This window comes from Drosophila ficusphila, unplaced genomic scaffold (assembly GCF_018152265.1).
Source record: "Drosophila ficusphila isolate 14025-0441.05 unplaced genomic scaffold, ASM1815226v1 contig_791, whole genome shotgun sequence".
In the NCBI taxonomy this organism is placed as follows: Eukaryota; Metazoa; Arthropoda; class Insecta; order Diptera; family Drosophilidae; genus Drosophila; species Drosophila ficusphila.
In genome coordinates, this window is record NW_025064737.1 from 28,778,108 (window position 1) to 28,805,805 (window position 27,698).

The 27,698-nt window shown below is 45.5% G+C and overlaps 6 protein-coding genes across 11 annotated transcripts; 3 read left to right on the top strand and 3 right to left on the bottom strand.

Annotated features, from left to right (window-relative positions):
• Positions 1-142: 142 nt before the first annotated feature.
• On the bottom strand, positions 143-1,526 carry LOC108100774 (60S ribosomal protein L6). Its single transcript, XM_017204813.1, has 2 exons — positions 1,362-1,526; positions 143-920 (listed from the first exon to the last, which is right to left on the bottom strand). The coding sequence occupies exons 1-2, from the start codon at positions 1,470-1,472 to the stop codon at positions 243-245; spliced, it is 789 nt and encodes a 262-aa protein (XP_017060302.1). The 5' UTR covers positions 1,473-1,526; the 3' UTR covers positions 143-242.
• Positions 1,527-2,213: 687 nt separating this feature from the next.
• LOC108100763 (cyclin G) lies at positions 2,214-16,492 on the bottom strand. Of its 3 annotated transcripts, XM_017204802.2 has the most exons (7): positions 16,375-16,455; positions 13,156-13,158; positions 7,031-7,860; positions 6,720-6,959; positions 6,283-6,657; positions 6,009-6,223; positions 2,214-4,966 (listed from the first exon to the last, which is right to left on the bottom strand). In XM_017204802.2, exons 3-7 carry the CDS (start codon positions 7,838-7,840, stop codon positions 4,891-4,893), a joined length of 1,716 nt encoding a protein of 571 aa, XP_017060291.1. In that variant the 5' UTR covers positions 7,841-7,860; positions 13,156-13,158; positions 16,375-16,455; the 3' UTR covers positions 2,214-4,890. The 3 variants fall into 3 exon arrangements, with proteins under 3 accessions (XP_017060291.1, XP_017060289.1, XP_017060290.1); XM_017204800.2 differs by lacking the exon at positions 13,156-13,158 and having other exon boundaries at positions 16,375-16,492; XM_017204801.2 differs by lacking the exons at positions 13,156-13,158; positions 16,375-16,455 and adding an exon at positions 14,773-15,461.
• A 45-nt stretch (positions 16,493-16,537) lies between these two features.
• LOC108100762 (mothers against decapentaplegic homolog 4) lies at positions 16,538-20,953 on the top strand. 2 transcript variants are annotated; one of them, XM_017204798.2, is made up of 9 exons: positions 16,539-17,224; positions 17,392-17,663; positions 17,892-18,246; positions 18,450-18,698; positions 18,855-19,448; positions 19,515-19,797; positions 19,853-20,021; positions 20,084-20,213; positions 20,279-20,953. In XM_017204798.2, the coding sequence occupies exons 1-9, from the start codon at positions 17,158-17,160 to the stop codon at positions 20,488-20,490; spliced, it is 2,331 nt and encodes a 776-aa protein (XP_017060287.1). In that variant the 5' UTR covers positions 16,539-17,157; the 3' UTR covers positions 20,491-20,953. The 2 variants fall into 2 exon arrangements, with proteins under 2 accessions (XP_017060288.1, XP_017060287.1); XM_017204799.2 differs by lacking the exon at positions 18,450-18,698 and having other exon boundaries at positions 16,538-17,224.
• An 86-nt stretch (positions 20,954-21,039) lies between these two features.
• Positions 21,040-22,107, bottom strand: LOC108100765 (N-acetyltransferase 9-like protein). Its single transcript, XM_017204804.2, has 2 exons — positions 22,090-22,107; positions 21,040-21,835 (listed from the first exon to the last, which is right to left on the bottom strand). Exon 2 carries the CDS (start codon positions 21,706-21,708, stop codon positions 21,115-21,117), a length of 594 nt encoding a protein of 197 aa, XP_017060293.1. The 5' UTR covers positions 21,709-21,835; positions 22,090-22,107; the 3' UTR covers positions 21,040-21,114.
• Positions 21,980-23,658, top strand: LOC108100764 (transcription factor Ouib). The gene is made up of 4 exons (XM_017204803.2): positions 21,980-22,157; positions 22,259-22,956; positions 23,029-23,139; positions 23,194-23,658. The coding sequence occupies exons 1-4, from the start codon at positions 22,038-22,040 to the stop codon at positions 23,342-23,344; spliced, it is 1,080 nt and encodes a 359-aa protein (XP_017060292.1). The 5' UTR covers positions 21,980-22,037; the 3' UTR covers positions 23,345-23,658.
• Positions 23,659-23,776: 118 nt separating this feature from the next.
• On the top strand, positions 23,777-27,581 carry LOC108100770 (microprocessor complex subunit DGCR8). 3 transcript variants are annotated; one of them, XM_017204806.2, is made up of 6 exons: positions 23,781-23,884; positions 24,312-24,556; positions 25,220-25,423; positions 25,484-26,433; positions 26,607-26,861; positions 26,925-27,212. In XM_017204806.2, exons 2-6 carry the CDS (start codon positions 24,325-24,327, stop codon positions 27,210-27,212), a joined length of 1,929 nt encoding a protein of 642 aa, XP_017060295.1. In that variant the 5' UTR covers positions 23,781-23,884; positions 24,312-24,324. The 3 variants fall into 3 exon arrangements, with proteins under 3 accessions (XP_017060296.1, XP_017060295.1, XP_017060297.1); XM_017204807.2 differs by having other exon boundaries at positions 23,777-24,556; positions 26,925-27,581; XM_017204808.2 differs by lacking the exons at positions 23,781-23,884; positions 24,312-24,556 and adding an exon at positions 24,871-24,970.
• Positions 27,582-27,698: the final 117 nt, after the last annotated feature.

Here is a 27,698-nt window from a genome sequence, read left to right on the forward strand (position 1 = left end):
CTTCTCAGAGAGTTTTATGTATTCCGTACCTAAGTCTGCAAATTACTTTACTCTTTAAAGAGTGGTATACATTTTTAAATGATAGAAATGTAATTCAAGATTTTAGAAGTCTGCATTGCCTAGTCAAAAAATAGACGAAACCTTCAGTTTTCCGTTTTGTAAGGTTTATTTTACAAATCCCGTTTCTCTATCCAGCGGACACGCTTGTACAAAATCCTTAAACTGAAGCCCAAACCGCTCGCTTAGAATCGCATGCGGTGGGGGTATTGGGAGGAGTGCAGGGCGAACATGTTCTGCAAGTACTTGGAGAAGAACTTGCCCTCGGGGTGGGCCTTGATCACCTTCAGCAGGGCGGCGTCCACCTCCTTCTGGTCCTTCTTGCGCTGCTCGTTGGGCACGAAGCGCTCCTTCTTGGCCGCGAAGATGTCGGCCTCGCCGCTCTTCTTGTCCTTCTTGGCCTTCAGACGTCGGAAGTAGGCGTCGTTCAGGTGCTCGGGCACTTTGAAGGTACCAAGGTCCACCTTTGAGGAGGTGCCGATCACGTAGCGCTGGGAAACGCGACGCAGCGGGCACGAGTTGAGGGCGAAGGGTCCGGTGACGAGCAGCAGTCCGGAGGCCAGGACCTTCAGCAAGACGACGCGCTTGCCCTGGTGGCGACCAGCCAGCAGGATCAGCACGGTTCCGGGCGTCAGGTTGCGGCGCGTGTTGCGCTTGTGCTCGCTGAAGTTGGCCTTGGAGGGGCGCTTCTTCACGAACGTCTTGGTGGGGTAGTTGGCCTTCGACTTGTTCAGGTAGACCGTGCGCTCGCCTCCGTTGTTGGGGCCCCCGATCTTCTTCACCTTCTTGATGGGCACCTTAGCCTTCTGCACCACGGGGCTCTTCTTGTCCTTCAGGCGGTACAGGGCACGACGCTTGTACATCTAAAATCCGGAGAACAGGGTTAGTTAGCGGGATGTATCGGAATTTGTTTTAGCCTTAGCCAATTGGGATTTTATGTGGTGTTTGTTTTGCCTTCCTGCATTTACACTTGTTGCGTTGTTTCATTACTTAAATAGTAAGTAATCATCGTAGACAAACATGTTTAACACTAATTGTCACTTTGCAAACAGTAGCATAGCCAGTTTATTGATTTCAAAAGTAATGTCAAGACAAGAACTTTTTGAACAAGTGATTGTTACTTTCAGCAAAACCGTAAGGCAGTATTGGGGTTATGCAGGGCCAGAGGAACGCCAAGATATCCGATCAAAGGCGATCCCGTGAACTAGAAGCAACATATGTATGCAGGCCACGCTGTGCCACTTCCCCCGGCGAAGGCGTCTCACAACCAAGGGCGATTCCCCACTGTTCCTGGCGATATTTACCTGGGCCTTGGAGTAACGCAGGATACCGCCCTTCAGGTAGGAGTTGAGGGGGTGCTTCTTGCCCTTTTTGGCCGACTTGGCCACTTTCTTAGCTTTCTCGACGGGTGCCATTGCGAAAACACGTGTACACAGCGCACAAATTTTTAGAAAAGGAAGGTTATGTGCGTGCAGTAGGGCTGGAAAAACATCGCTCTCACGAACGATAGTATCGATATCTTAACATCGAAATCGATTTATGGCCACCGATGTTTTTGCACCGATCCGGGTTGGTGCCCCCGGTTCATTTCTAACTGAAATGCAGCTCAGCAAATGTAAGAAAACAATGCCCTCAAGAAAACAACAAATTTCCTTTAGCAAATCAAACATTTCGACCGCGTGTTCTAAAAAATGCACTTATTTCTGGACTGTCATCTCCAGGCTTCTTCTTCCACCCAGCCCAACATGGGTTGGATACATAGGAAGCTGAAACTTTTCCAGCACTGGCGAAAAAACTGAAAATTTATTTGAAAATGACCGTAGCACAGAAATAAGGAGAAAAAGGGAGCAATCCAACAAAGTTACTTATTTGCAATAGAAATAAAAAGAAACTAAGCGCTAGCCAAAAAATAGACTTCAAAATAGAAAGAGTTACTTTGTGGTTCTCTGTGATAACCTATATGCCTGTTAACCTTTTTTCCATTTGTTTGTTGTTTTGTGTGCACAAAGATTTTAAAAAACACATACCAAAACCTTGCGTTTTTTAACGAACAAAAGGTTTCCAAGGTATAGTTTTATTATTATTATTATCATTGGAATTGTGCTTTAATTTTTTTTTTTAAGCAAGCCCAATCAAAGTAAAAACGCCACTTTCCATTTACCATTTAATAATACTTTTTTCCATTTATTTGTTGTAATGTGTGTACAATGATTTAAATCACGAGCTTCAGCTGTTTTTAAACAACTTGTTCCATATTTTCTTTACACAATGATCAATTTGCTTAAGAATGATTCTGGTGGACGTCTAAAGTATAACCTAATTGTTAATTACAAGTTGTGAAACTTCGAATAAATTAAAATGAGTGGTTCGTAATGTACAGAATGAATGTATCTCGCGTCGTAACTAAACCTCAACCGAATATAAGCTCAAACTTCACGATTGGAAATGAGTCATTAAATAAGGACTAAAATTAAATATACTTTACAATAATTGAGATTTTCCTTTTTTTGATGTTGATCCTTGCAAATATTTAACTAACTCCGCGCTAAATACAATGTAAAATTTGCTAGTTTTTAAAATTATGAAATCTCAGCCCGTGGCAGACGATGGTAAAAAACTTAGTTCTAGACTTCTTTCACCGCTTTCACCTTTCTCTTAATCGCTTATTTGTCAATTGGCTCTTAATAAAAGTTGGACTAAGCTAAAAACGTGTTTTTTTCGCCACTGAACACATGATCTTCTGTCGCTTAAATATAGTTAATTGTTTCGCATTTCGCGTCAGCGTTAGCCTGTGTTAACAATGTTTTCGTTTTCGGTTATTACAGATCTGATCTTCTGGCCGTGGAAAGGTTCTAAATTACAATTCTATTGCACAATTATTAAAGATTGATTGTCCTTGAATATTTACAGCAAAGTCGCCGGGGTTTATTTACATTGGTTGCGCGCTCAGGAATTCGGAATGCTGGGGATTTTGGAAATGGTGGTGTACTCACATTTCGACGAAGTCACCGCTGCACTGCAACAATTCAAATAAAACAGGCGAGTTTGTTGTAAATATTCATGAAATCTGAATGCCCTGGGGCGGGCAAACGCATTTTATTCAAATTTACAGACAAGAGTTTGCACATTCCGCATCGAAGTGGTAAAAAGGGAAACGTTTCTGTTTCTAAATATGCGAAATTTCAATTGTTTTTATGCTCTGCGTTAGTTCTGCTGCCTATGCTCTCTAATCCTCTTCGCTTGACCCTAACGGTACATCTTGCTAAATGTTGCATCATAATTTCTGCTCAAGTTCGCCGCGCTTCAATCTGTATTGAATTGAATTTGGCCTTGTCTAAACGCTGGTTTGCTTTAAACTAGGGTTAATTGGTAGATTCGTATGTATGGTACAACATAAGATTGGATTTTGTTTACAATTTGTTTAATAAGTTAAATAATATTATGTAACAAAAAAGAAGAATTAGCTCGTGTATTAATAATATGTAAAGGTATTATATAAAAAGGGATCACCGAGGTACTCGAACTAAATCTCAATGCCTTCAAGATGATTGATTGATTGATTGTTCGAGTGATAAACAATTGCGTAATAATAACAAATTTACTTAGCTGCGTATGATAATGACAGATTGCATTTGTCGTGCTTTCGCTTGATTTCTTAAGGGCGGAAATTGAGTTCGCTTCTGATTGGTTTTCGATTTGATATACAGAGAAAAATCTACTAGACACACACTACATATTGTGGATTCTTCGTATCTTTGTTTAATTTAATTGTTATTGTTAGTTCTTAGTCAATACAGGCGGCGAAATATACTTTAGTTCTTCTATGGTTTTTGTTTTTCTTTATACTTCCTTTGAGCGCGGCTAAAATTACTGATTAATCTGATCTGACCTTGTTTTTGTTGATTTTGCTGTTAAGCTTAACTTTTAGGTCGGTCTATACATAAAGAACTTTTGTACTTTTTTTTAGATTTTATGATTTTTTGTGGTTTTTTTTTTGGGTCCATTGATTCGGGGCTTTTACATTAACTGATAAGAGCGGGACAAACAAAGAGAACATAGTGATTACAACTAATTTAGGGTCTGATGAAAAATTTTTGTTTAGTGGTTTTTGTTTTGTGATTTTTTGAATTTTTTTTGACGGTTCCAAGCGCAACCAACAAAAAACTGCTTTCCCATTCCAGATGTTCGGGATTTCGGCGTGGGCTCTCAATTCTCAAATCAATTCTCTCTCTCACTGATCTCGAATAATGATCCGGAACGGCATCAATCTTTTGTATGATGGTCCGCAGCATTCATTTTGATTTTTTTTATATTTTTTTTTGCTTTTGTTTTTTTTTTTTCACGTATTTTTTTGTCTGCCGCAAATAAATCGAAAAAAATTGTGGGGGGCGCTACTCTGGGCAACTTTCTCAAAAAGGGAAGGCGTGGCTGCTCGGCCCCTTGCCGCCCACATTTCCGTATCTCAATAGTTTCTTAAATGTTAGAACCAGCGCTACCAAATACACACTTGTGTACGAGTATGTGCCAAAAGAATTATGATGCACTTTAGCAAAATATACACACTCTACCTCAACCAGCACTACTACGGACTAGCTCGCGGAACGCTCTCGCGGACACACATCCTCCCGAGGACCTCCACCCACCTCCTGCCGGCGCTCCTCTCGCTTCTGGTGGGGATATGTCTGTATGGTGCCTGATCTCCCGGAGGACGGTGGCCCCAGGAAAGCAGGATGTGTGCCGAGTGGGCGTCTGGTTGATGGTTTCTTTGTCCGCTGCTCCAGGTGTCCAGCCGTTGTCCCTGCTGCTCTTCTGCTGCTGGCTGGCCTCTGGATTCTAACATTGTTCGAAAATTGGAATTATGGGTGAAGTGGGCCAGTCCTCCTCCTCCTCAGAGCTAATACTCTCGGTTCTGAAATTTAAAAAGGATTTTATAATAAAGGATAAAAACAATAAGGATGATTAGTTCCACAAATAAACTGCATATTATTTAAATTAGTGCCACGAGCTCTAATCTTCTTTTCAAGGTGAGTTGCACTTTGCTAACAACCTTGATTATGGCATAATCAATTAGCACAACGAGTTCAGGTTTAAGGCCCCTTTTGCAATCAGGCCCCGAAAATCAGCTGATAGTTCGGCAAGCCTTCGCTGGGGTGCAACTGGAACACAAAGTTCGGGAATCAGTGCATTGAACCCGCCCAAATGTTTATGACTAACTTTCCGAAACACCTCGAGAACAACATCGGCGATAAGATACCCATAAGGGAAAGAAAGAAAGAAAGAAAGCTGGAAAACAAAGCGAATATCGCAGGCGAAAAATAGAATTTCAATGGCATTGAACATGCACATCTAAGTTCAATGTGAGAATTCAAGGACGGCCATCAGCTGGCCAAGTTATAGCTCTTGGCTATATGTAGCCCGCAGATATATACGTATGCTTTGCATAACCGACGACTCCTCTGCCGACCCTCGCAGTGTATTTTGTTGTTGCGTCTAGCGGGTATTTGGAAACGATAAGATTGTTGCCGAAAAAAAGGCAAAAACAAGGGCAGCGGCGAAAACAAAAAACAAATAGCTATGCGAACACGCATATAGAATGGCCGGTTTGAAGAGGAGGCGGACGGACGGTGGGCGAGTCAGCCAGTCTCATGACAATTGTGTTGTTGCTGCTGCGCTGATAATGGAATCGCTAATATTCTAGAAACTTGTTTACGCCAAAAAGTCCAGATCGTCATCGACACATTTGCTTACATTCGAGATTATATATGCGCGTGTTGGCAGTGTCGGAGAGCACTAAAAATAAAGAACTGGCATCCAGGTCCGAATGCTTTGCGGACCAATTACAATTGGGCTGGGAAAATGCCACCCGAATACTCATCTCCTCCTAACCAATCTGCTTTTTGGGGGTTCCTCCCTCTACTTCCCATCAAATCATATCATATTGGTTAACTCACCTCGAACGCAGGCCGTCGTCGAGGGCGTTGGAGATGCCTTCCTCAATGGTGGGCAGGTCGGAAGAGAAGCGGTTGATGGGGCGCAGGACGCGCAGCGTGCGACTGGACAGCTTCCAGACAAGCCGCTGCTTGTAGGGCGCCTTGTTCTGCCCGTTGTAGTGGGACAGAATGCCCGAAACGATGCTGAAGCCGCAGGTGAAAACGCGGTCGGGGATCTGCGGGGAAGATAGATATGATTTCCCTCCACTGAACGAAACTCCAACTCGAAACTCACCCTCATGTACTGCTGCAGGAAGAGAATGTACTCGAAGACGTGCTTCAGCTCCGGACTGCCGCGCGTGTACGACTCCTTGATGTGGAAGTCCAGGTGCAGGCAGATGAGCACCAGCGCCAGCGTCGAGGGCGTGATCACGGTGGTCTTCACGTCGCACATCAGGATCTCCAGGCGGTTCTCCAGCTCCTCCAGCTTGATCAGCTGCTGGTAGAACTTGAAGAAGTCGCCGCCGATCTCCTTCGCCAGGTTGCGGAAGAGGGCGTAGTAGATGCGCAGGTAGCTCACGGAGGTGATCGGTGCGTGTCCCATCTGAACGCCCAGCTTGTTGGCGATCACGCCGGCCATGCGTTCCAGATCGCCAGCGGTACAACCACACTAGGGAAACAAGTAAAGTTAGACTCCTTCCTGCCAGGTCAAAAGGACTTCTCGCCACCCACCTGAGATATTGTAACCAGATCCTCGGCGGGAATGGGCTTCAAGTCCAGCTGCTTGATGGCCAGGTGGAACGAGGCTACGCTCATGCAGGCCATGTGCTTCGGCTTGACGGCCATGCGGTCCAGGAAGCGGTCCACCAGGCTCATGGCGGAGAAGAGCACGTCGGAGGGGAGCTCGTACCACATCTTCAGGCAGCGCAGCACGTAGGCGGATCCGTCCCGTCCTCCGGCAGTCACCTCACGCTGGGGGAAAGGACAACAAGGTGACTGGGTTAGTTGGTTTTGTGCGGAAAGGGGGCTTCTGCTAGACTCACCCTCGACTCCTTCGGCAGCAGCAGCACCGTGTGGAACTTGTCCTGCAGAGCGTCGTACTCCTTGAGCGTTTCGTACAGCTCATCCGAGGTGAGGGCGTGCAGCTGGTCCTCCAGCTTCTTCGAGGACGACGACGGCTCGCCGTTGTTGTTGGCTCCGCCGACGGCGCCTCCTGCCGCCTCTGCTTCCAGATCCTCCAGTTGTTGTTGCTGTTGTTGTTCGTACTTCTGATATTCCAAGCCAGCAGCACCCGGTGTCCCATACCGGCCCTCGTCCGCAATCCTCATCCAATCAGTTGGCATCTCTGCATTGCGGCTGATGCCGTTGGCCAGCTTGCCCCCACCAGAGGCACCGCCTTGTCCTGGTCCGCCAGGTCCGCCCAATGCGCCGGATCCACCAGCGGATGCAGCAGCAGCGGCCGCAGCCTGAGCCGAAGTCGAGGGCTGCTCGTCGTCGACCAGAATCGCGTTGATGCTGTGGGCGTCCATGGTGAGTCCGTTGTTGTTGTCGAGGGGTCCTGCGCTGGCGGTGGCCGGGTGGTCCTGGTAGTCCTGGTGCTCGTGGTGGTCCTGGGGCAAGGCTAGGCCTGGCATAACCGACGACGACATCGATGTCCTCTGCTGCATCAACTGCTCCTGCTGCCGCGCCGCCTGCAACTGGCAATAGTAGGCGATATCCTGCTCCCGTTGGTACTGGTAGTGCTGGAATTGCTCGTACTCGAACTGCTGTTGCAGGTGCAACTGTTGTTGCTGTTGCTCTTGTTCGGCGGCGTATTCGGCGGCAGCGGAGGAGAAGCGTACAGGGACAGACATTGTGAGGGCTGGCCTAGTACCTGTTGTGGTTTTTCAAGGGTTTTCAAGTTGTAGATTAGACAACACTTTTCGCTGGCAGAGAGCCGGAAAAGTCGGAATATTTGCAAAAAGAAAACTAGGCCCAGATCAAGATCTAGATTGCAAGATCGCAAGATCGCAAGGAGGAGAAGTGGAAAGGAGAGGGACTCGTCCTTTCGTTCTCGCAGTCCTTGGCAGGATTTGTTTGCTTTTATTTTCAGCTAAACACGGATCTCAGACTTCCCAACCGGGCCGATATCAACGAGCTCTTCGAAGGAGCTCTCAATCTTTCGCTCAAGATCCGTGCCGGTTTAACAACTCTTGCGCTTCAGGGAGTCCAAAAGAAGACCACTGGATCCCGCTATTGAAGCCCACCGAAAATAAAACTAATCTGTTTGCTACTTGTGCTGCACACACCGGTCGCAGAGCTCAGAGACTTCTCTTTCCCAAGAACTCTGGCTGGCTTCAGAAACACCAGCAGCTCAGTGACCTTAATGCAATTCTTTCAACGATTGGCAAACGGGAAACAAACAAACGACACCCTCTACAATGGCAATTAGGCGACGACAGAATTGCGGGCAGTGTACCAAAGGACAATTCAACGACAGCAGCTCCAAGGATTCCGATTTCGAGTTCGATGGGTGCTGGCTATCAGTCTTTTGGGTTGTCTGGCGTACGCTGATCTCACAATTGTCGCGCTAATGAAGTGGAAAATTTGTTCAGAAACTCAAACCCAATGAGTTTCTGTGCGAAGCGCTAAAATTGCTGGTTTATTATGTGTTCGCTCAGTGCTTTTCACGATAATAAACACTCGCGCTTGGCTAAATCTGATTTTCAGCTTTTATGATAGCGATATGCTTATTTTTTGGTCTGGCTAAATTCAAATAAAACTTACGAGCTGCAAAAGTTGTTTGTGTGTGGGCACAGAGAAATTAAAATATTATTACAGTGTTTCAAAATAAAGTCAATGGATGGATGGCATGCAAATTAATTAATTGTGTGCAGTGCAACGCACTCTTCCCCTTTTTTGTGTTTTCGAAATACGTCGTCGTGTTAAATGCGTTTAACGAACTTTTTGGCGTGAGCTAAAAAAAAACCACCTGTACAGTGGGACAAATGCCCAATTGAGCAATAAACTTGATGGCATTGGAACACATTTTAAATCGACCGACCGACCTCAGTCAGTGACACATTTTTATTCAAATCGCGCGCCACAAGGTTGCTTTAAAGGAAGGAGGGGGACCTGGGAATCGGTGTGGCGCCTCAAGGCGAACCACGTAAATAGATCGAGACAGCGTCCATTTGGACAGCCAACAGATTTGATCAGATTTTTCAGACGAGAATTATCAACAAAATGTGCTTATAGTTTACCGAAATGTGTAAAGACCTTGCCACTTCGTATTCCACAGCTCTTGGATCTTAGCTAGTAAACAGCTTAGAAAGAATATTAACTTAAACGTGAATCAAAACTTTCCTAATCGTATAGTATTTCCTCCACTCTTTATACGTAACTTATACGAAAAGCAGCAAACAGTCTTGAAAGGGTAAACAGCAATATTTTAGATCGGCGCAACTTCAGATCCCAAGTGCTTCTATATCACTTCACACTTCCGCCAGTCAAGAGTTGTTCCCAAAAGCCCGCGATTAAAACTTGGGCAAATGGGGCCCCACAACAATGGAAAAGCAAATCTACATATAAACACTTGGGCAAACATTCGTAAAGCGATGCCATGTTGTGTGCCAGTTTAGTTCGACGGAAGGAAAACCCCAGAGAGTGGTTGCCTGCCATTTGAGGCTTTCCCTCTTTCCGTAACCAAAACAAAAACTTCACAGAGTGTAAACAATTGGATGATAGATGACATAAACCCAGCTAACCCAAACAAAGCCCCGACGATTGCCTCCAGATGTGGTCGAAAAGCAGAAGAACCCAAGTATCTGGCAGTAATGAGGGATCGTCCTAGTTATTTTTACCCTCAGCGAGAAGGAAATCAAGATGTATGGCTAGTCGGGCTCAGAAAAATCACAATAATTATCTGCCCCTGAGCGACTGGCGCCAAAGGTTCGTTTTATTTCGATCGTCCCCGATCTGCATACCAAAATAACCCCAAGTGAGGGCAATTTAGACGCTTAACCTGCTTCATGGCTAACCAGACAAACAAGGCTGCTTGTTAACAAAACAAACAGCAGCTAAAGACAAGTAATGTGAACGAATGTACTTGATTTTTGGCCGTATTTCGAATTGTAAATACCTCTTCTATGAGCAGTGTAACCGAGCCACGGATTTTTAAACTGAAGCCACAAAAAGTGATTCGCTCTTCAAGAATCCAAAGCAAGCTGGATTTTGATGACTCTGGCCTTTAAAAATAATCGGGTCAAAGAAACGTTTCCGATCGCGCCCTGAATCATCTGACAATACCCCAATTTGGCAGTGAATCAGATGCGGGTTATGTGACACATGGGGAGGGGAAACCTCAATGAAAAATACCCCCAGAAACATTTGTGCATTGGCAGCAAAGACTTCCGTTTTCTGTGGTTACTCTTCTCAGTTCTATTTATAAAGACCCAGACATAAACAGTCAATAACAACAACCGAATAAAACTAGCTTTGGGCCCCAACTCAAGGTCGCCCTCCCACCAGAAACCAGTTTCAAGGGACGGGGGGAAACCAAACCAAAATGTTCAACTTCAAAGCTGCTGAGTAAGCATAAAGTAAATATGGAGATCTTTAAGACAAAAACAGAAAACTTTTAATGCATAAAAAAGTAAGCGAAGGGGCTAAAGGTCAACTGCTAAGCTTGATTGTCAGTCAGCCGTTCTGAAGATTATGCTTTGGCTCGCCGTAAAAGTAATTATTTCTGTGGTTTTCCACTGCAAAGGAAAGTAACAATTGGAGCAACGGTGGTCAAAATAAAAGCACCACTTTTGGTCGAACCCCAAAACAAAGAAACTTTATCACACTTTTGATCATAGCAGAGGTTTTCTGCCTCTAAAATAGTATTATGCACCGCCTCGCTTCTCAACTGAATAATTTCTTAGTTATTTCAGTTGACGGGTTGCTTTAGTTGTTTTTCTTTTTGGCGCGCGCTCTGCTGACGCAAAAGCACGTACGCACACATCCAAAAATATTCGTATAAGTATGTGTGAAGCCATATTTTAATGTTGTTGTTAAAAATACCAACAGAAGCGCACAAATTTCACTTTTTGCCTATTTTCGTAACAGGCGGAAGGCGGCGGAGGGCGTGGCCATTACCTGGGACAGGTGTGAAATATTTTCGTAGCTTCTCTTTGTTTATACCCTAATCCCGCGTCTGCAATTGAAAGTTGAGTTACAGGTGCGGCCGAAAGGTACAAAAAACTAAGACGGAGATGCGTTTCCAAATCGAAAGTGCGGATCGTAAACAAACTAAAAGCCTACTGAAAGCAAGGTATTTTCCACAGCGAACATATTATGATCGTGGGGCAATTGTTTTTGGTTCGTACGCTTTGCTTTTTCTTCCGTTTACTTGTTTTTTCCGAACGGCCAAATGGATTGTTCATTTATCATCGTCATCGACTGATGAAGGTCAACAAATGACAGCCAAAGAGAGAGTGAGATCGCCGTAGATTGCGGGAAAGAGAGACACAGAGAGATCGAATGAAGACCAGCTTTTTATGGAAGAAATGGAAACGTGACTGGAGACAGGCTTTCAATGGTGGTAAGACGGAGAGCCAGTTCTGGTCACCTCTCGAGTTTCCTTAGAATCTTTTTTATATTCGTAGTGTTTGTATCTCGGAAAAAATTGAACTAAATTTAAAGATTGTCACTACTACAAAATGTATCTTAAGGGCTGCTTTAGTTCAGGCGTCAAAGGAAATATATTCCCCTAAACTTATAAGCCTTTCTCCCAATTTGTGTAGTTTTCTCTCTTAAAACAACCTGAGCCACCTCTAAAACCCGTTGTCAACCCCTTAGAAACTTGAACCGTTCAACTTTTTCCCGGGCTTGAAAGAGGTGCAAGGAACTTTGACTTTGCCATGGGCTATAATTAACGGAAGAAGGAAATGGCCCAGCCAGGTCTGGCTTAGGGGTGGCTATTCAGAGCAACCCCAATTGGCGTTAAAATCCACCCTGCTGACGGCACAAAATTTGGAATTTAAATACCGATTTCCAAGCACAAGTGGCGAGGAAAATGCCCAAAAGAAAAGATCTTGCAGCAGCTGCAGTGGCATGTGCTGGAGAAGATACGATGCGAGGAAATTTATCTTCCGATGTCCCCAGCGAACAAAGAATACTATGTTTTTCGGTAAAGACAGGAAACCGACCCTAAACACAAACAACAGCAGAAAAGAGAAAAGCGATCGCCGGGCATTGTACTTGGGAGTATAAAATTTGAAAATAGCGACGCACTATCAGGCGATCGACCTTTGCCAAGCCCGTTTTCGATTGCCTCTATTCTAGTTTCCAGTTTAATATATGGTTTTCTGAGCACTATCAGTCTATCGCTAGTCTCGCCTGTCAATGGGAGCTTGCCATTTGCATTCCGCCCATTATCTCCCGATCGTGTGACTCGAGGAATTACCGAATTCCAATCGAAGTGCACTGAAGCCCCCTCGGACTTTCCATTATCAACGGAAACGCAGTATAAGAATTTCCCTGACGTAGAGTGAACGTGACCAAAGTCGGAGTCACTGGAACGACGGGTGACCGTCTGGGAAGCGTGCCCAAATGGAATGATAAGCGTGTGCTAATCGCAGGGAACACAGTCGTAGTTCAAAGTCCCAAAATAACAAAAGGGCGGGGACGTAACGCAATGCTATTGACAGATTTTCAGAACATAGATAAAATGGTCTAGTGATTCACTCTCCTACGATCTAAATTGCATTTAAAGAACAAAGAATTTCCTTAGTGAATCAAAGTACCCCAAAGTGTTTTGAATTTTTCAGCAATCTATGAAGGTTTTGTAACAGCGTCATTATTTGCCTTGCTTCAAGGTTCCGAACCGACATCTAGATAGCTCCCTGATGGATGCATTGCAATCTCAATGGTGACTTAAAGCGCTGGGTTATCAGGGAAGTTGCGGACATTTCGTAACATTCCATGACGTATGAATGTACCGAGGTTCGATAAAGCGATTCGATCTTATCGCCATTGTCAGAGTAGTCCCATAAAACCCATAGAAATGCCACCAGAGAAAAAGCAGCTGCAACGCAAAAAGCAGAGAGAGAGAGCAGCTGCCGTCAGGAATATTGAAAATATTTCGTCACCTTCCATAAAATTGAATTAGAAAAAGGGTGGGACTCAAAAAGTCGCCTGGCACGAGCTGAAATGGGGATTAACTGGGAAGGGGCTGGAATCGGTTCACTTGAGTGCTTTTTGTGGTCGGCTTCAAATCTCCGGGAGTGGGAATCATGGTGTCTGGCTTTTTTGGGATGGTCAGCTGTCGTTCAAGTGAGTTTCGGCATTGGATTTCACTTTGGACTGACGCCTTTTTTGCAGACACATGAATTTCATGGCAGACTGAAATCCAAGAAAGCAGGTAGAAAGCAGTCTACTTCTAGTAAAAAGGTTTCTATAGATGACCGATGATTTTTTTCTCATCAGTTCAATATTGCATTTTCCATATTTTAATTTTTGTCGATGGTGTTCAGAAATTTTAACTGTGACCTTAACTAATGAAAAGGATTAAATCGGTAGGAACAAATGACCCCAAAGTTGGACATGGGGTACCCAAGGGTTAAGGGTAAAATTTGCCCTCTTGCCCTCCCCACATACCGTTGCTTGTCTCTCATTCAACAAAGAAGGTAGGCAAAGAATAGAAAAGAGACTTTTTACATGTAAACAAGTGTGCAGAGGAATAAATAAAGCAACGGTACAGAAACAACACCCACACACCCTCACCTAACTATTTCATTAGTATGCGTGCGTGGGGGTCGTTTTATGCGATGTGTGTATTAATTTTGTATTTTTTGGAGGCTATGGAAAATATGAAAATCAACAAATTAAGCAATTCTGTGTGTTTGCGACTGCGCAACAAATTGAAATCAACAAATATGACCCAGAAAACAAACTACAAGCGCTGAAGGTGAAATCCGCCATCGGACAAAGAAGAAACAGTGGACAAGACGAACTGCAATATCAGTTGTTAATTGTGTGTTTCAGAAACAAGTTGCTTCTGAAATTTAACAACAGTGTATAAAAAAAACAAGTAGTTTTATACGTCGTTCATACATATTTGATTTTTTGGCTGACGCAATTTCAATCCCGCGCACGCATACTTGCAAAGAAATCGAGTTACTGCACTAGTGTGTGTGTGTATATGAGGCAAAAATTCGAATGGGAACACAACACACACACAATGCCTTTGTTTGCAGCTCGTGTATGTGTTTGTACGGGAACTTTGGAAGTGAAACACACTGATTGTGGGGGGACCAACAAAATGAAAAAAGGGGGGTTGTAAAGTGAAACAATTGACTCAAATTAAGAACATAACAGATATTCAAATAGAGGCAGGCAAAAGTTACCTGGGCAGAGAAGGGGTTTCAAAACGGGTACTTAAACAAAGACTTGCATTTATACTTGCTCATATGTTGTACAGCTTGCATAAAAAGCACAGCCCCACATATACGCATACTACTACCAGCAACATAGTTTCCCCTCCCACCCTCTCACACATTGTACCTCCCTCCTACTCGCTCGCTAACCAAAGACCTATGAATAGCGGACCCCAAAGCCCACTCTCTCGCTCTCACACACAAACACCAGCCAAACAGCTGTGAAACGAACTGAAATAGGAACAAACACGTAAATGAACGAATTTTGTATGTATGCCTCAATATATTAATTTCTTTTTACAAACAAAATCATCTGATGTAAAGCCTCGATTTTCCTTTTGCAAATTTCGACTTGTCGAATAGAATAATTTGTATTTGCTTACGTTTTTACAGCCATTTTGTTGTTTTTATGTTGCGCAGGAATGTTAAGACGAATTTTGTTAGTTAAGAATTTTGGCTTCTATTGCACTCGAAAATAAGTGAATTATTGGCTGGCAGCTTTTCAGTGCTTAATTTTGGATTTGCGGCAAATAGTTCGCTATAAAACCTTGTCGTTTGCCATTTAAGCTAGTTGTTAACTAATTTGTACTGCGTTTGTATCACAATTGGAACTGTGTTTTTAGGCTGCCATTTTCTCCTCGGTTTTCCCGTTTTCGGATCGATTTTTCCCACACACACCAAACTAAAAGTGCTTGGGACTTTTCTCCATCAGATGTGCATCGTAGCTTTTCTGTTATTTCCTTAATCCTGATTTAGCATTAACTCGGTTCTTGCACTTTGTCCTTAAAATGTATATTTTCTATTGCTATGCAAACACACAATCACTCGCGCTCGCTGAAACGGTACTTCTTGGCTATGTTTTTTTTGTCGAATGACGACTTTCGAGCAGTCTTTGTTGTTTTGTCGAGCGCAGTGTTACCAAACGTTTTGTAAGTTCGGTTTTTCCCTCCCTTAAAAACTTTTTCTTTAACCAACAACACCGCGGTTGATGACATCGCTTATGCTTTTAACAGAAACTGTTAAGTGTTTCGTTTTTCTTAGTGACAGAGCTTCTGTAGAAGCAATTGACAACCATTTACGGAGTGTTACCAGATGTTGATATATGTTATTCAACATTTCTGTTAAGCGAACGGAAAGAGGGGCGAAATGTTATCCTGTTTAAAAATGCCCGCGAAGAAAACTTAGAAAATTAAATTAGCGGCCAAATTAATTTTTACAGGTTTTTGGCAGACGCTTAAGGCAATTTTTAAAAGGAGTCGACATTTTTTAAGATCTTTACATCCAATTCAAGGCAAAAACAAAGAAAATATATGTGTAACTGCATTAAATATTAAGCTATTATAAAAGTTTTTGGTTTACAAAAAGCATTTAATGTCAATGTTACGTTCAAAAGTTGTCGATATAAAGAAAATTAAAACTTTCCATTTAACCATCAATGTTAATGCCAACAAAATGTTATGCGAACAGTCGAAATTCCGATGAGATTAAAAATTCCAAGACGCAGTTTTGATAAGATTTTCAAACATAGAAACTACGCAGCAAGTTGTTTGAAACTTCTTCAATAAGGGGATCTTACTTTTCCGCCGGAAGGAAAATTCGTTTCTGTTGCCAAGTGAACTTTTATGAGCAATGAAAAGCAGGGGAAGGGGGGAATATTTCAGGGCTCCTTCACACACAGCACACATGCACACGCATTTCTAGAAACAACCTGTAACCATCAGAATCGGGAATCCTCAATGAAAAGAATTGTACTACTTGATTTTTTGCAAAAAGAAAATCGCCCTAATTAAACGACATAAACGACATTTCATCTAGTTTTCTCCAATTTGCAAGATAAGACACTTTTCCCAATTTCGTCACATACACTCACACATATAGAATAAACGCGTGGCGATTGATTTTTAGCCATTTAAAAAGTTCGTTTTACGCAAGAAACATCGCGTGAAATTAATGTAGGTCGGCGTGTAATATGTCAGGGCACTTACCCGGATGCCTCTGCGTTTTGATCAGTAGCTGCTTTTCTTTCCTTCTTTTTTCCAAAAAATATAAACTTATTCTCAAATTAAATTTTCGAGAACTGACCAGGTTTCACTTTAGGGAGGAAACCTCGCCGCGTTTTACCGGACATGGCAATCTGGCATCGCCGGACGCTGGTATATTGCAATACGGTCACACAACAGCCGCAACAAAATAAAGGAGGAAAAAAAGGCAAATTGGGTGGAAAACTGGATTTCGTCGGGCGGAAAATTTGCTTTAGAGCTCTTTAAGCAGCTTTTGGAGTGCAAATAATGAAATATATTGAAAAAACAGTGAGCGCAAGTTTGTAGCAAGGATTTGGGAAGGAAACTTGTTTCTCGGTGTCTGTGTGTGCAGTGCTTGTGCCTGTGTGCGTGAGAAGGAGGCGGAGAGTCGGAAGACAGGAGAGTTTTTCGCAGGGGAATTACGCCAACTTTGTGGGAGTTCAAGTCTCTCTGTGTTGGGTGTGTGTGTGTGTGTGCAACACCCCCAAGCCAACGCACACAAAGCTAGCTAACCGTCGTTTGTTTTGTGCTTACATTCGCGTGCCGCCTTTGTTTGGTTTTCTTTCCCCTCGCTTTTGGATAGTGATTCTCCTTGTTTTCATCGGCCGGCTTTGAGTACGGATTCGCCTGCTCCCATCCCGACTCCAGTGCCGATCCGATCGCCCTTGCGGGTTCGCATCCGGATCCAGTAACAACGCCGCCGTGGATGCCCATGCTCGCACCCTGGGCCTCGCCCAGGACTTTGGCATGGGCGGCGGCCCCCCGGGGGCGGGTCCGCCTGCCCACATGTACGGCGCCGTAGCCCCGCAGGACAGTAAGTACTCGATATGGTGAGCCTTTGCCCTCTGTGCACTATTTGCAGTGGAGATTGTCAATGCCCTCATGCCTTTTATGATTTTATGATTTGAGTGTCGGGAACGGTACACAGAGAGCTCTGCGTCTACTCAAGAAACCGCAACTAATCACTTCTCTTACTCGCAGTAATTGTCCGGGACATGGTGCAAATGCCGCCGCCGCCGCCTTCAAATGCTCCCACATCGGCGGACGCCTGCCTGAGCATCGTCCACTCACTGATGTGCCATCGGCAGGGCGGCGAAAGCGAGGGATTCGCCAAGCGGGCAATTGAGTCGCTGGTCAAAAAGCTCAAGGAGAAGCGAGACGAACTGGACTCACTGATCACGGCAATCACCACGAATGGAGCCCATCCCAGCAAGTGCGTGACCATCCAGCGCACCCTTGACGGTCGACTTCAGGTAAGCTGTGTTCCCTATTTTTCAGTGCTTGGGTGATTCAGGTGGCCCTCTTATCAAAGACAAATTTCCTCCGAACTCCCTGATTTCTGATAGCATTTCGGATTATTATTTAAAGGTCGGAAATATGTTTAAAAATTATGTGGCAAAGAAAAGAAACCAAAATACAAATGCGACAAACAAACAAATGTACACAAACCTTGTTTTGACCTTTTTATTTTTCGTGTTTAGGTCGCCGGTCGGAAAGGCTTTCCGCATGTGATATACGCCCGGATTTGGCGTTGGCCGGACCTGCACAAGAATGAGCTCAAGCACGTTAAGTATTGCGCCTTCGCCTTCGATCTGAAGTGCGACTCGGTGTGCGTAAACCCCTACCATTACGAGCGCGTCGTCTCCCCGGGCATCGATCTGTCCGGGTTGAGCCTGCAGTCAGGGCCCAGTCGCCTGGTGAAGGACGAATACTCAGCCGGTCCACTAGTGGGCGGCATGGACATAGATGGCAACGACATCGGCACAATACAGCACCATCCCACGCAAATGGTGGGCCCAGGCGGCTACGGATATCCACAGGGACCCACAGAATATGGTAGGTGTCCAGTTCTGGATTTGTCTTATAAGCGGATGGGCAAATACGGAGATGTGTAGTTTTTACTCTTATTTAATTTATTTGTCGAGTATTCCATTCCTTTTATAATATTTGCTTTATTGTTTTTTTTTTTCATTTATTCGCAAGTTTTTCTTTTTAATTTTATGTTCAATTCTGTTTCTTTTTGTGTTGATCTAACGTAGTTGGCGTAGACGCCAATTCCATGAGTGCAATGTTTTCCACCGGGCGCACAATACCAAAAATCGAGCCACAGGATGGTGTTGCTGGGCCACGTAGCTCCTGGATGGTGCCACCTCCCCCGCGGCTTGGTCAGCCCCCGCAGCAGCAGCAGCAACAGCAGCAGGCGCAGCAGCAGCAACCCCCGCAGCCCTCTCAGCAGCAGCAACAGCAGCAGCAGCAGCCCCCGCCCCAAGCAGCAGCTCATCCGCTTTGTATGGCTTTTCATTTAAGTCTTTTTGAAATTCTTATTCTGTGGCTGGAAATGCCTTTATAAGTCAATTTTTTCATTTAAATCTCTTTTACGGTTCCCAGCTGAGCCAACACATGTCTCGATCATGCATTAATGTCCACTTTGACTCAACTTTTAGCTGTACCTCATGGTATGCCGGGCATGCCTGGCCCCATGAACCCCGGTCCCGTGATGGCGCCCCCGCCACCGCCGCAGCAGGCTCAGAATCCACAGGGCAATGGGGTGCTCCACGCCCAGGCCAATTCACCCAACGATCCCGCCTCCGCACTGGCCATGCAGCAGCAACAGCAGCAGCAGCAACAACAGCAGCAGCAGGCGGGTGGCGTGCCCAATGGAGCTGTCAACACCAGCAGTGGATCCGCCACCGGGGGGCAGTACTATGGACAGCCACCGCCGGGCAGTCAGATGCAGGGCGCCAGCGGCGGCGGCTCCTCGGTCCCCCCGACCGTCCACGCCCAGCAGAATGGCTACGTGTCGCAGGCGGGATCCGCGGGCACAGCTTCCGTCGGCGGAGGAGGTGTCTTTGGCAACGCACCGCCCACAGCGCAGCAGCAGCAACAACCACCGAGCGGAGTGCAGGCCAATGCCGGATCTGCTGGGGCTCAGGCCGGCGGAGGAGGTGGCGCTGCTGGCACCTGGACAGGACCCAACACTCTCACCTACACGCAGTCTATGCAGCCACCCGATCCCCGCTCTTTGCCAGGAGGTTTCTGTTAGTATAGAATGCAATCAAAATATGCGCACACAAAGACTTTAAATATTTAAATCTCTTCTTTAGGGAACTCATCACTGCCGGGTGACCTGGGCTCGCCGCAACAGACGCCTCCGCAGCAGCAGCAACAACAGCAGCAGCCACGCCTCCTGTCGCGCCAACCGCCGCCGGAGTACTGGTGCTCCATCGCCTACTTCGAGCTGGATACGCAGGTGGGCGAGACCTTCAAGGTGCCCTCGGCGAAACCGAACGTTATTATCGATGGCTATGTGGACCCGTCGGGGGGCAATCGATTCTGTCTGGGCGCACTTAGTAATGTTCATCGCACCGAGCAATCGGAGCGGGCCAGGTGAGTTCCGTGGGTGACACTCATTTAGCAGAACATAATTGTGGGGTTCTTGCAGGCTTCACATCGGCAAAGGCGTTCAGTTGGATCTGCGGGGAGAAGGAGACGTCTGGCTGCGCTGCCTCAGCGATAACTCTGTGTTCGTACAAAGCTATTACCTAGATCGCGAGGCGGGACGCACTCCTGGCGATGCGGTGCACAAGATCTACCCGGCGGCGTGCATCAAGGTGAGCGTTACAGTCCCGTCTGTTAGTATCACATTTATAATGTTTGTTTGTGCTTACTGCAGGTTTTTGACCTGCGCCAGTGCCACCAGCAGATGCATTCGCTGGCCACCAATGCGCAGGCAGCGGCCGCAGCACAGGCGGCAGCCGTGGCCGGAGTGGCCAATCAGCAGATGGGCGGCGGCGGCGGCAGAAGTGAGATCCCCCTGCAGTGAACTTTGACCTCCAGCTAACTAACTCGTCGAATCCCTGTTTTGTAGGCATGACTGCGGCGGCTGGCATCGGCGTAGACGACCTGCGTCGGCTGTGCATCCTGCGACTGAGCTTCGTCAAGGGCTGGGGACCTGACTACCCGCGCCAGTCGATCAAGGAGACGCCTTGCTGGATTGAGGTGCATTTGCATCGCGCCCTCCAGCTGCTGGACGAAGTGCTCCACGCCATGCCCATCGATGGCCCTCGTGCCTCCGCCTAATCCGTATTTATATAGTCGGCCCACATCTACGTTAAGGACTCAGAGCAGAAGCTACCCGGCAGCTATTGGCGGTTTTCGTTTTTTCATTTGCTATTCGGATTAAGATTATTTTTGCCTTTGATTATTTAATAATGATTTTTATAAAAAATTGAAACAAGTTAGCAGTCTTAAGTATGTTGCTGTAAAGCACTAAGCATCTAGTTTTATGTACTATATTTAAATACATACACGCAACACCAGAGATAGTTGACAAGCGGCAAGTTTTCGTTGCCCGTTTCCTGCCACGCCAATCACGACAAGAAGCATACACAAAATTACAATCATCCAAGCCGCAAGGCGAAACAAAACAAACATCAATGCACCCATATATACATAAATAAAAAAACTTGATGTAAAATGCAGCAATTAAGGCAAGCAAAACAAGTAGTTGTAAAGTAACTATAATAAACAAAGCAAAAGCTTAGGATTCGGGAAGTTTTACATTTTAGGTGGGTCAGTAATAATTCCTGTCAGTGTATGAAGGGATTCAACCTAAAAGAGATTTCGTAATTGCTATTGGACCATAGTATACAAATTTATTATTTTAGTGCCAATTACAGTTCAGCCAACCTAGCGAAAGATACCCTAAAAACTCTCGATTCGCAGATCCACCTGTTGGTTGAGCCAGCTGACCCAATCTGGTGTGATGGGTCGTTCCAGGGTTACCTCGTGAAACACTTCTACTCGACGCGTCTCCACGAACTGGAAAGTCTCAAATAAATGGAGAGAAGTGATGTTGTCCATGTCGATCTTCACTTCGAACTTATCCAAGTTTAGCTGGGACTGGGCATATTTAAGCATGAGGAGCATGGCTTCCCGACCAAATCCCTTGCCCCTCGCGTCGGGCTCGGCAATCATAATCTCCGCCTCCCCCACCAGGAGATTGCTATCTGGATCTCGGTGCAGAAAGAGATTAGTGTCGCCGACCATCGCGGCTATTTCGTCCTGCTCCCGCTCATAGAGCTCCGCGTTCAGAACAATGAAGGTGAGCTTGTCGGCGTCCTCCCGCCAACTCCTCTGCATTTCGTACTCCTCGTCCAAGGTCAGTTCCTCGGAGGCGGTCAGCTGCCTCAGAGTCTCGCTGCCCATCCACTCGTGGTACTTGGGAACGTGCCGGGCCTCGTAGGGCACTAACAGAATCCTGCGGCCTAAAATTTTGGTGTTCTCGTTTAGATGCATTCCGAAAACAACGTTGATTTGGAACAGATGTTGCTGTCCAGAAATTTTTGTTGTTGTTGGAGTTTGTTTACATCGTCCAGCTGGACTGTTTCCGTAGCATATGCCGTTCAGGTTAAGAAGGGGAAACCTTAAATTATAATAATTATAAAAATATAGACAAGTTCATTGCAGAAATCACTCTAAAACTCTAAAAGTTATATTTATTGTTGACATGAAAGTTAGTTTAAAGAATCTCCCTAACGCTTTCTACTCCAATCTGGCAACGCCGAGCTACCAGAAATATGCAAACCCATTTCGGAAAATTGTTGCGATTAAACAAGATTTAAGAAATGGCGCCTCGCAATTGCCGCACTTGCGGTCAGTTCATATTCTGTTTCTCACCCAAGAACCTCTTCCTGGAGCCCGATTCCGTAACGCTTCACCAGATCGAGGTTTTAACGGGTTTGTTTGTAAGTGGGGTTCCCGGACCCCCTGAAACGTTCAGACAGGCTGAAGCATCTTGCAGCAACTTGTTTGATTACGTTTCAACTAAACCCTGGATTTTTTTTAGTTGCTGGAGGGATCTGGGGACCAGCTACCCGCCTTTATTTGCGCACCTTGCGAAGTTGACCTGCGGAAAGCTGTTTCCTTTCGGGAGCGTGTTATTCTTACCCAGAATACGCTGCAAAATTGCCCTGGCAACGTGCAGGTCCTGGACTTGAACGAGTCATTCAGTGTTGTTCAGCAGGATGAGCTTCAGTTCGTCGAGGAAGTCACCGAAATCGAGGTTATTGACCAGCTGGAGGAGGAGGAACGGCCGCACGAAACTGGCCAAGAGAAGGAGCAGCCCCCGCAGAAGAAGCCCCAGGAGGAGAGTATGCCCCGGGAAAGTCGAATTAGGACCACGCCCACGCCCCGCACTTCCATAAAGTTTGCGGACATCAACCAGGACAATCGTCACAAGCCGCGCATACAGTGGGACCGGCTCGCTGAGGACCAGGTGGTGGCCCTAAAACGGGAACGCCGTAAGAGGGACTGCATCTGCGAGCAGTGCGGCCGACACTTCACCTGCCCTAGCAACTTCAAACTGCACCTGCTGCGCCATACTGGCGTGAAGGAATTCGCCTGCGACCAGTGTCAACAGAGGTTCTACACCGCCACTTTGCTACGACGACACCAGGAGCTGCACTCGGGCGCAGCTCCGTATCCGTGCCGCTACTGCGATGCATCCTTTAATAACACTAATGGGCGAATCCAGCACGAGCGCATGTATGCCGTTTACGTTTTAATTTGTCTCTTCTGGGGTATTTCATAGCAGAATATACATTTTGGTCTTTTCAGTCGTCATACGAACAGCAGGCCATTCAAGTGCAACGAGTGTGGTAAAAGCTTCGCCATGAGCGGCAAACTCAGGACACACATGCTCAGTCACACCGGAGTGCGACACTTTCAGTAAGATCACAGAATTTTAAAAATGATAGATTGCTGTAATCATAGTCTTTTCAGCTGCGAGTGCTGCAAGGTGTCCTTTGTTCGTCGCTCCCATGTGCTAGCCCACTTCCGCTCAAAAAGACACGCACAAGTTGCAGACACCCAGGAGGCTGTGGATAAAGCTCTGGAACTAGACGTGACAACTGTGCTGGAGGAAAAACCTTAAACGGGCCGAATTCTCAATGTCATGATTATTTAAAATAAGATGTCAGGCTGGAAAATGCTTTGGAGTCCAGTTCTATGGATAAAATAGTATTAGTATCCGTATGTACATATTTTTGACCTCAATCTGAATTTAAAGCTTCTACGGATATAGTCAAAGTCGGTTGCAAAAATTAATCTTAATGCCTAAACCTAAGGAATTTTAATTTATGCAATTACATATACTTCAAAATGTCCGTGCCTAAAACCACGAATACATATTTTTTCGACTTTATCTTTTTTAAATAAAGTTTAAATATGCATTTTCGTTTATTTAAACTGAAGCGATTCATAAATGAAAAGATTTTGGGTTTTAAAATGATAAGTCAGTTAAAATAAATGGCGATAAGTGACCAGACCTTCAAACACCAAACCTAATCAGCATTTTCCCCGAATTGAGCTTGGGCACACTATTTCACAGTAAATAAATTAGTAGCGTCCCAAATCTAAAAAAATAGTTGCAAAAATCTCACAGAAAACTGAGTTAAAGCGGAACAAATTCCTAGTGAGATAATTACCTTATATACTTAGATGACCAGCGCAAAAAGTGCTTATCTGTGGCGCCCGTTCTTGTAAAGCTGCATGTGATGTCTAGTTCGATTTTTGAGTTTTTAACACGTTTTTTAGGAACTTAATTTTATAGTATAGTTGCGCAGCTTTTGCTTTGGGATTCTGTCCAACAGACCAGGCAGAATCCATCGCGAAAGTCGCAGCCAGTAGCAACAGTAAAAAATCGCGAAAGTGCAGTCGAAGAGTTTACCGGCGGGGCTTCTGGCTTAACCAATGTGGCACTTCCAATGAGAAATCAATTGCAAGGCGTTGGATGCTCTCAGTATTGGTTATTGGCGAGATTGGCCCCGAGGCAGCGGTATTGGGCACTAGACCCTATAGTTCCGATCAGTCCGAATTTGAACCCAACACCCCTGATTTAGAAACTTCCCCACAATGGCGGAGAAGCTTAAGTCCGATTGTCCGGAAGCTGGACAGGATCGCAAGAGACCCCGGCTGGAGGACGAGGAGCAGGAGCTGAAGGTGGCTGGGTTTTCGCTCAGCGCCATTGAGGAAATGCGACAGACCCGGGATAACGAGCTTCAGAACGAACCCATGGACCAGCAGCTCCGTCAGTTCCAGGTTCTTGACGAAGTCGGCTCTGGTAGCGACGAGGATGATGAGTCCGGTGAGTGGGGACATCTGACTGAGTGGAAATCAACTTAGTAGATAAGAATCACAAAAGATACCTTATTCTCAGTGAATCGATAAAAAGTAATAATATATCGTCGTTTTAACGAAAATATCTCTTCTGTCAAAAACGATTTCATGTAACTAGTTTTATAATACCAGCTCGATCTTTTTGGCTTTGCAATGATTCATTTTCTTGACTGTGTCTGCTAGCCCTTATCTCGAGATCTCGGTTGCCTATCATTGTGCAAACACACACAGGAGGCTGATAAAAGAGGCAGCCGGCAGGCGAAGCCAAAATGCCAGCTTCAGTTTTTTCTCAAATTCTTAAAAGGCAGGTGGTGGCAGATCTTTGGGCTTATCCCAATGCGCATGATACCTATTATCCGACTGGATTGCCCAGCTAAACCAGGTACAAGCGATAAATAACTTGTGTTTGATTTCAAATTATTACTTTTGTAACTTAATTACCGAGACCATTGATGCTTTGCAAATTTAAAAAGGGCTTTACAGCAAATAGGGATACTTTAATAGGATACTTTAAAAAACCCGAAACATTTTCTGGTGTCGGGGGCGATCAACTCTACGTCGGGTCTCGTATTTCGCAGACAAACAGACAGCTTATCTAAACAGTGATTGTATCTCCTTACATGGCAACCAGACGACGCGGGCGAGCAGCAGGGTGGAAGGTATGGAAATGGAGGTGACGAAGAGGAGGAGGCGGCGAACGGCGACGGGGAGGAGTACGATTCCTCGGAATTCGACGACGAGGAGATCGAGAATCTGCTGGATGAGAAGCTCCCCGACGAGTTGCGCGAGTCAAAGCAGCCCAAGTACGAGCAGCGATTTAAGACTGTGCTCGAGGGTGAGCGACCCTTTCGTAGCTAACAACACAGAGTTACTATTTTTTAATTCTTCTCCGCAGAAAAGCGACTCAACCATTTTGAAGTTCTTCCCGAAGGTTGGGTACAGGTGACCCACAACAGTGGCATGCCGCTCTTTCTGCACCGCAAAACTCGCGTCTGTTGTGCTTCGAGGCCTTACTTTCTGGGCACTGGAAGTGCTCGTAAGCATGCTGTGCCTTTGGGAGCAGTTCCCTGCCTTAACTACAGGCGGGCATTGGACGAGGAGTCGGAAGCGCAGCTGCAAAAACCGGATGAAGCTGCTCCAGCAGCTGTGTGCCCCATTACGGGAGCGACAGTTTCGCCTGAGGAGCCCATGGATGTGGAGGGGAAGGAGAACAGCGCTGGCAGCTCCGATCCCAAATCCCAGCCTGGGGGGCTAACTGCCCTTATGCCAGCTGCCAAAATCGTCACTGTTAACGAGAATACGCAAAAGGAATCCATAACACCGGAGCAACTAAATTCCTACTGCCAGAAGCTCTTTAAATTTAAGGTTATTCGTGTGCTGCGCTTCAGGAGTTGGAATGCCCGTCGTAAGTTCACCAAAAATCGCAAGCACATCAAGAATATTCAACGGCCCACGCTGCCTGATGGCACAAAACTCATTAAATTCCCCATTTTGGCGACGGCCGGCGAAGGATCAACGAATACGCGTGGTCGAAAAGAGTGGATCATGAATCCCAACGGCAAGAGCTTCGTGTGCATCCTGCACGAGTATGTGCAGCATGCTCTGAAAACGCAACCCACTTATGAGTTCAAGGAACTCCAAAATGCGGCCACTCCCTATTCGGCCACCGTGTCGGTGAATAATCTCAAGTATGGAACGGGCTATGGCACTAGTAAAAAGCAGGCCAAGTCGGAAGCGGCACGGGAAACGCTGGAAATACTAATTCCTGATGTTAAGGACAAGATAACAGGAAACAACAAGGACCAGAAGAGCGGCACGGCCAAAAAGACGCAGAGTGATCTGTCTGTAAGCGACATTTCTCTATATATCTTGATTTCTGAAAACTTGTAACATATTTCTGGCATTGTTATTTTTTCGATGGATTTATACCTCTTATTTCCCTTCAGTTTAGGTTGTTTTAGTTAAGCACAAGGATCTGATTACTTTTTAACTCTGCATTTTAATACAATTCCATTAAGGTTTTTGATGACATCCGCATTGAGGATCCGCGAGTCACCGAGTTCTGCAATAAGACAACGGAGCCTTCGCCCAACGCAATCCTGCTGACTTGTTTGCAGCGCAACTACGGCAGCGATGTGCAGATCAACCAGGAGATCAATCGCACGGCGAACAACAAGAATGAGTTTACCATGACCGTGGGAAAACATACAGCCAAAGTGGTTTGCAAGAACAAGCGGGAAGGCAAGCAGTTGGCCTCGCAGGCGATCCTACAGGTGAATAATGATGGTTTCTTTAATAACTCCTGTTTTAAATTTCTCGTCCTGATTGTGTAACAGATCCTGCATCCACACATCCAGACTTGGGGTTCCTTGCTGCGCCTGTATGGCAACAATTCGATAAAGACCTTCAAGGAGAAGAAGCTGGAGGAGCAGGAGATCACAGTGCTGCAGAGCAAGGCGGCTGTGAACCAGCCCAACTATGCCATTTTGGACAAACTCAAGTCCGAGATGTTGAAGCTGTGCGCCAAGCAGGAGAGTGTCCTCACCATGGGCACCTTTGTGCCGCCCAGCGACGTCGATCTGCCCACTTCCTCCGGGTCCAACTTAAACAACGTCGAACTCTGATTGGGAGACACAAATCTCTCTTACCAACTTCAATTCTCTAGTAATGCATGACAACTTGCCAGTCCTTCTTAAACTTACCCAGTACCAAATTATAAACGCTTATGACAACAACGACGCGTTCTCTAGAGGCTCAAGAACTGATTACAATTTGAACCTCATCATCAAAAGTGGCAGCTAATTTTTACTGGCCGAAAATGAACAAAAATGCATAATTCAAGTGGCATTATTAAGTGGCCAAAAATGAACATAGAGGTAAACCCATCATTACATTTGCCAAATATTAGTAGTTCTTGTTTGCGTTAGTAAAAATACGGGGTTACAACATCATATTATACAAATATAAGCCTGAATAAAAGATATTTAAAAAGCTGTGAGATTTTGATGATTTGAATTCCGCCGAATAAGTTGTACAGGATATTCATATTAAAATTCAACATGCCCTTAAATACAGTATTTACTTGTTTTGTAAGTCGGAACTTTAAACAT